This window comes from Formica exsecta, unplaced genomic scaffold (genome assembly GCF_003651465.1).
Source record: "Formica exsecta isolate Colony F162 unplaced genomic scaffold, ASM365146v1 scaffold160, whole genome shotgun sequence".
Lineage (NCBI taxonomy): Eukaryota > Metazoa > Arthropoda > Insecta > Hymenoptera > Formicidae > Formica > Formica exsecta.
This window is the reverse complement of record NW_021848923.1, coordinates 527997-534421: the sequence shown is the minus strand read 5'-3', so window position 1 is coordinate 534421 and position 6425 is coordinate 527997. Positions and strand designations below refer to the sequence as shown.

The window sequence follows — 6425 nt, the reverse complement described above, 5'->3', positions numbered from 1 at the left end:
TATTTATTTATTATTTATATATATTAATATAAGTCTTGTAACTTTGCCTCTTTTTTTTTCATTAGCTGCTTTTAGTAACTTAAAGAAATCCGAGTTTTTCAAGGAACAATTGCCAGCACCTGAAACTTCTGCAGCAACAATTTCTTACAGAACCAATGCTGTCTTAGTCAGCCCAAAACAGGTAATGTAGTTTTATTGCGTGATATAAAATGTTGAAGTAAAATATAAGAGTAAATGTTTCTTGTATTTTGCGTTAACTGAAGTCAATAATATTTTTATAGAATAAATTTATTAACTTTATAAGGCAACTACTAACATTTATAAATAAAATTTAAAAAATTTCTAATATTTAATAATGTCTTTACAGAAGGGTAATCCATTGCTAAAGTTTATAAATAATGTTCCATGGGAACATTCCGACATTGTACCAGACTATGTAATGGGAAAAACTACATGTGCTCTTTTCTTATCTATCCGTTATCACCAACTCAATCCAGATTATATTCATGAAAGACTCAAATTGTTAGGTAATGCTTACAATTTGCGAGTACTTCTTGTGCAGGTATATATAATTGGTTTATACATTTGTTATTTTTTTATATAAATATGATTAATTATATTAATACTTATGTAATTAGATTGACGTTGCTGATCCTCATCATGCTTTGAAACATTTAACAAGAATATCCATTCTGGCAGACATGACGATAATGTTAGCATGGAGTGCAGAAGATGCAGGAAAAATTATTGAAACTTACAAAAGATACGAGGCCAAACCCCCTGATGATATTATGGAACGCAGCAATACAGCACCCCATCAAAAGGTAATTATCCTATATTTTTATATACACTTAGTAAAAAAAAAAAATATATATATATATATAAATATTTGTTGCAGTTGATTAATGCTTTAACAACAGTAAGATCTATCAACAAAACTGATGCAACAACTCTTCTAACAACTTTTGGCACATTGGCTGATATTGTGAGAACACAACCCAATACGCTGGCTTTATGTCCTGGATTTGGATTACACAAAGCTCAGAAGCTTCATAAAGTTTTGCATGAATCTTTTCTACGTACACCATAAATCCTTTTAATAATGAATGAAATAATATGATGAATGAATAATAAATTTTTTATGGAAAAAATGTGATGTATAAATAATTTTAATCTTAAATATTTTATATATTAAAATATTAAACATATTTAAAATTGAAATTTAAAAAAAATTTTGTTTTGTTTTTAAGAATTCAAGAAATATTTAGGGAAAAAAAGATTAATTTATATAAAAAGAGAGAGCCTTATTTTTTTTCCTGTTTTTTGCTTGAAAATGTATATTTCTTCTTTATGGAATAAAAATATATTTATATCCTTACAAAAAAAATTATTGTTTCTTATCTAGAATATTTCAATTGAGATGTTTTTGGCCAATTTCTCAATCTCAATGGATAAGAATTAGGGGAGGAAAGAGGGAAGAAAATATCTATTAAAGTATTATTATTATTTCAGCAATATTATTCAATTACTTATATATGCACATTTGAATACAATAAATTCAATGTTATTTACATGATTTGTAAAAATATGACTTATAGACTTACAGAATTTTCAATTATGTTTATACAATAAAATTGTTTGTCTCCCAAGTTGTTATATACAATTGATCGTCAATTAACGATTATAAAATTATAATAATAAATTTATTATATTTATAGTAGGAATAATTTATTCAACCACACACACACACACACACAACATATGCGCATATATTTTTATATTTTTTTATCAGATTTTTGAATTTTATATATATATGTATATATATATTACATTGTGGCAAAGGAGATTCTTTGGTACTATTTTAATATAAAATATAGAAAATATGACATAGTCTATATATATGTATGTGTATGTATGTGTTGTGTATGTATTATATATATGTATGTATGTATATATGTATGTATGCATATATACGTATGTGTGTATATATGTATAGACTATGTCATATATTCTTTTATATTTTTTATTATCAAGATTCCTGTTTTCTTATTGCAGTTCATATAAAATTATGACAGAAATTATGTAAATCTTCTTTTCACATTTTATATATCGAAATAAATTAGTTTTTTCATATACCATCACTCGCATCTTTTATAATATATAGATTGCTATATACTGAAAACATCTTTTTTATATCAGTTTACATTAATAAATTTATGTATTACTCAATCTGTTCTATTTTTTGCGAAAATAGCTTTTTATAACTTAATAACTTTATAGTTATTTTTATCAATCCATCAACTGAAAAAAAAATTTGCGATATATTTTACTAATCTATATTATCGAATGTGCGAGAAAGAGAGAGAATAGTGATATATATATACAAAAAAACTAATTTATTTTACAAGAGGAAGATTCACTCCAAAGATTGATTTCTTGCCTGAGACGAGACGTCACAAATCAATACGACTGCAGTAAAGGACCAGGAGCTTTATAAATTCGATATTTTAAAAAATGTTTTTTTTTCGAAGTGCAAAAAGGATATTTAAATTAGTATGAGCCATGATACTCGTACGAGGCATAGTTATAATAATAATAATTGTTTGTGCAATACTTAAAATACACTATTTGTAGTATTTTTGGAATTCATTCCAGCAGTGGAGAGTCACTTTTGACTCGAGTCCTCTAGCCAGTTATTGATTATTGCTACTCTTGATTATAGTCAACAATTGGATAAAGGAGACTCCAGTAAAAATTGAAATAAATTCTGTCATGAATGAATTCTGAATCATGAATGAGAATGAATTCTAAAGATATTACGAATGATATATTTTAAATATTATTAATCGTATGGATTTCTCGTGTCTTACATATTGGTCTAAAAATCTTCATTTAGATTTTTTTAAGAAAACGAGTCAATCTTTACCTTATAAATTTTTTACAATGTACAAAAAAATGATTAAACATTCACAATCATTTATTGTATTTTTTAAATATTTTATATTAGAACCTTTTTATTATGTTTCACATATTTTATATCGCGTCAGATCACAAGCTTATTAGGTAAAATTTTTTTATATTTATTATTCTATAAATCAATCAACTTTAATTTTGTAAATTTTATCTTTAGATATGTGAAGCGAATAAAAAAGTAATATAACAAGATGTTTTATACATTTGTGGAAAATAGTTTTCTTTATCATATATAAATACTGTGTCAATTAAGGAGAATATTAACCGAAATTTAACCAAATTCTATGCATCATTTTGCAGTTATGTTTTTTTTTAAATTCAATCCCTGTTCTATTTTTTACGTTAGCTTTACAATCACACTTTTTGAAAAATTTTAGAAAGCTAAAAACATTCATATTTTAAGTTTATACATTTGTAAATAAGTACATAAGTTACGTCTATATTTTACATATTTGGTGTGTGTAAAAAATTTTGAAAAACTATGGAAAGAAGACATTTTGTAACAGATATAATTCATATTTTTCAAAATTATGACTAGATTATTATATATTATAAAATCACGCGCGCGGAGATAAAGCATAATTTGGAATCGTTGATTTCCGAAAGTCATCGAGGTATGTACATACCAATCGAGTCCAATGTCGATTCAAACTTACCTGTCGACTGCATTATTAATGTAACAGAATAAGAATAGCCAGAAGTATTGGTAAGAGGACAACATTGATTGATGCACAGTCGACGAAGCCTACAATTAGATTAAAACATATATTAGATCAAAAAATATTCTTTATATATATGTAATTAAAAAAAAAAATTGAGAAAAGGAACAGATAATGATACGGAATGCAATACTGAACAATAATTTACAAAACTATTTTAAAATACAATTGTGCCATAAAAACAAAGCGATAGCAAAATTAAATCTCTTTTGGTTCAATTAATTTGTAAATTATTATTTATTATTAAATTTTTGTTTTAGCATATAATATTTCATTTTTATCTCCTTGTTAAGTGAGAAATTTAAAATGACAATAAAATGCTACGTTCTATAATATTGATTCTAACAATCTAATATATATATGTCATGTAATGCTAGCGCCACGTTTCTTATGTAATTTCTTTCTCTCTCTCTGTCTCTCTCTGTCTCTCTCTTTCTCTTTCTTTATACCTTTTTAATACATCACATATATTGTAATATAATGAAAAATGTTTTCCGTTTGAGCATTTTTGTAAAATTAATGGGGCCAATAATTGAGCGCGTTACAACGGCCGCGGGTGAGTTTCATAAATATGCATAACCATAATGAAAGCCACTTGAGCGGAATGCATATGCATTAATGCATAGACATTAGTATATGTATATGAGAGATGCTAATATTGCGCGAGGATAATTCTCCGCTGAAAGGTATAATACTAATGGGCTTTCGCCAATTTTGACTTTCATTGGATAATACATGATATCCGAATAATATTAATGTCACAAGAAAAGAAGAAGAAAGTAGGATAGAATGAATAATTAATTTCTGTTATATAAATACTGCAACCTATCATATCATTGATAATACATAGAAGAAACTAATAAGGTCTCATCAACGTCATAAATTTCTCTAGGCAAGAGATGATAAGAAATTTATAATTAAAAGAGCTTCGATCTTTAATAACAAGTAGTAATTTGAGAACATCGTTAAGAATCAAAAAATTAAAAAAAAATTATACTCCGTTAATAATAAAAAACCTGTAAATAAATAAATAAATAAATAAAAAAAGCTGTAAATGTCATAAAAAAATGATGATCCTTCCTATAAAAATCCATGCGTACATGCTGTCAATAATTGATAAATAAATATAAAAATAGATATACAGATTTTTTTAAATGCTTAAACAAATTTTTATAAAAACGAGCATGAAATGAATACACAGGTTTCGAGAAACTCTAAAGATCTTTAATCGGAAAATGGTGGCTAATGGTGATGATTCGGTGCCGTATATATATTTTTAACAAAATTTATGATTGATCTTACCACCACCATTACTGGACTTTGAGCTGTCCTGGATATCCATTTTATGCTCCGGTATCGTTGTAATAGATGAAGTAGTAGTAGCCGTTCCTGTACAACACAAAACCAAGCATAGACATTTCTACCTAAGCATAGAGATTAATTAAATGACGGTTCAATAATTTTAAAAAATTTTGATTATTAAGCATTACTATATAAAGAAAGCTAATATAAATTGGTAGTGTGTTAGTATAGAGATATTTAAAGCATAAAAATACACAACTAACTGGAATAATATATGGTTTTTCGGGACACACTGTAGTTTGCTCTCGGGATGTCGAGAGTACATCTAAGTTCTGCAGCTTCTGGTAGTTCCTCGTCTAGCAAATCTACTCGTGATAAGATATTATACAATCCATCTTCACGAAGTGTCACCGTGGGTTTTAAAGTTTGTTTGTCTGGAATATCCCTGTAAATATTATCCATTATTACATATAACAATTTTTTTTCCTTTATATATAAAAAATGTTTTCCTTTGTTTAGGACAAAAATATTTTTTACTTTACAATTTTTAATAAATTTAAGTTATAAATTATATTTGTAACAAATTTAAACAGATTTAAATAAAATTATAAAGTGTAAATTTGATATTTAGTTTTTACAATAAATAAAAAAAACTTTTTGATATTAATTTTTTAAATAAATTGTTATAATGTGGTAAATAAAAATATAATGTGCTAATCTAAAATAATACGCTAAACTAGAATAACATACAAATAATTAAAGCATCAAAAAAATTTCAAAAAAGTTTTATTTTTGTAAAGACACTTACTTGACTGAAATATCGAGAATTGGCTGAGGATAAACTCCTTCGGCTTTGCATGTTGCTTCCAACCCGTCTTTGTCATCTATACTCTTTCTTTGGTGCCCAAAATCAAACTTTTCCTCCGTTGCTACAACAAAAATCATATACAGCGTTGACACATTACATAGGTATTATGTTAACATAATTTTTGTTAACATTAATATTTATTATCCTATTATTTTTTATATTATATAATTATTATATTTATTATCACGCAGTCATACACATATTGTATGTTTTTTATATTATTTCTTCTTTATACAGAATATTTAACGCACGATTAAACATTCAAGTAATTTGCTTTATAGAAACTGATCTCTTTGTGTGTACACATTTTATGAAAAGCTCATTTAAATTAGTTATTTTCTACTTTAAAAACATGTATTTGTTTTTATAAGAGGTGAATATTTTGTGGAGATAGTAATACGCGTATAAAACAATAAGAACCAACAAAACTGTTATTATATTGTATAAATTATTATATTTGTATAGAGATTAAAATAAATAGATATTTATATATAAATATTTATATTAATAATTATATAAATTAAGAATTTATTATTTTTGCTTTATATATGTATTTAATAAAT

General features: G+C 25.4%; 2 protein-coding genes across 3 annotated transcripts in view; one reads left to right on the top strand and one right to left on the bottom strand.

The window, feature by feature from the left end:
• The window catches only part of LOC115233153 (DNA excision repair protein ERCC-1), a 1770-nt gene extending 627 nt beyond the window's left edge, over positions 1 to 1143 (top strand). Inside the window, exons 2-5 of the mRNA XM_029803439.1 lie at positions 66 to 181; positions 368 to 562; positions 639 to 824; positions 899 to 1143. Coding sequence (XP_029659299.1) covers positions 66 to 181; positions 368 to 562; positions 639 to 824; positions 899 to 1090 — 689 coding nt within the window. The 3' untranslated portion in view covers positions 1091 to 1143. The remainder of the gene's footprint in view (positions 1 to 65; positions 182 to 367; positions 563 to 638; positions 825 to 898) is intronic.
• Positions 1144 to 3278: 2135 nt separating this feature from the next.
• The window catches only part of LOC115233152, a 9617-nt gene continuing 6470 nt past the window's right edge, over positions 3279 to 6425 (bottom strand). Inside the window, exons 3-6 of one of the 2 annotated variants that reach the window (XM_029803435.1) lie at positions 5803 to 5923; positions 5258 to 5439; positions 4995 to 5081; positions 3279 to 3718 (exon numbers count right to left, since the gene is read on the bottom strand). In XM_029803435.1, coding sequence (XP_029659295.1) covers positions 3645 to 3718; positions 4995 to 5081; positions 5258 to 5439; positions 5803 to 5923 — 464 coding nt within the window. In that variant the 3' untranslated portion in view covers positions 3279 to 3644. The remainder of the gene's footprint in view (positions 3719 to 4994; positions 5082 to 5257; positions 5440 to 5802; positions 5924 to 6425) is intronic. The other variant, XM_029803438.1, reaches the window with a different exon arrangement.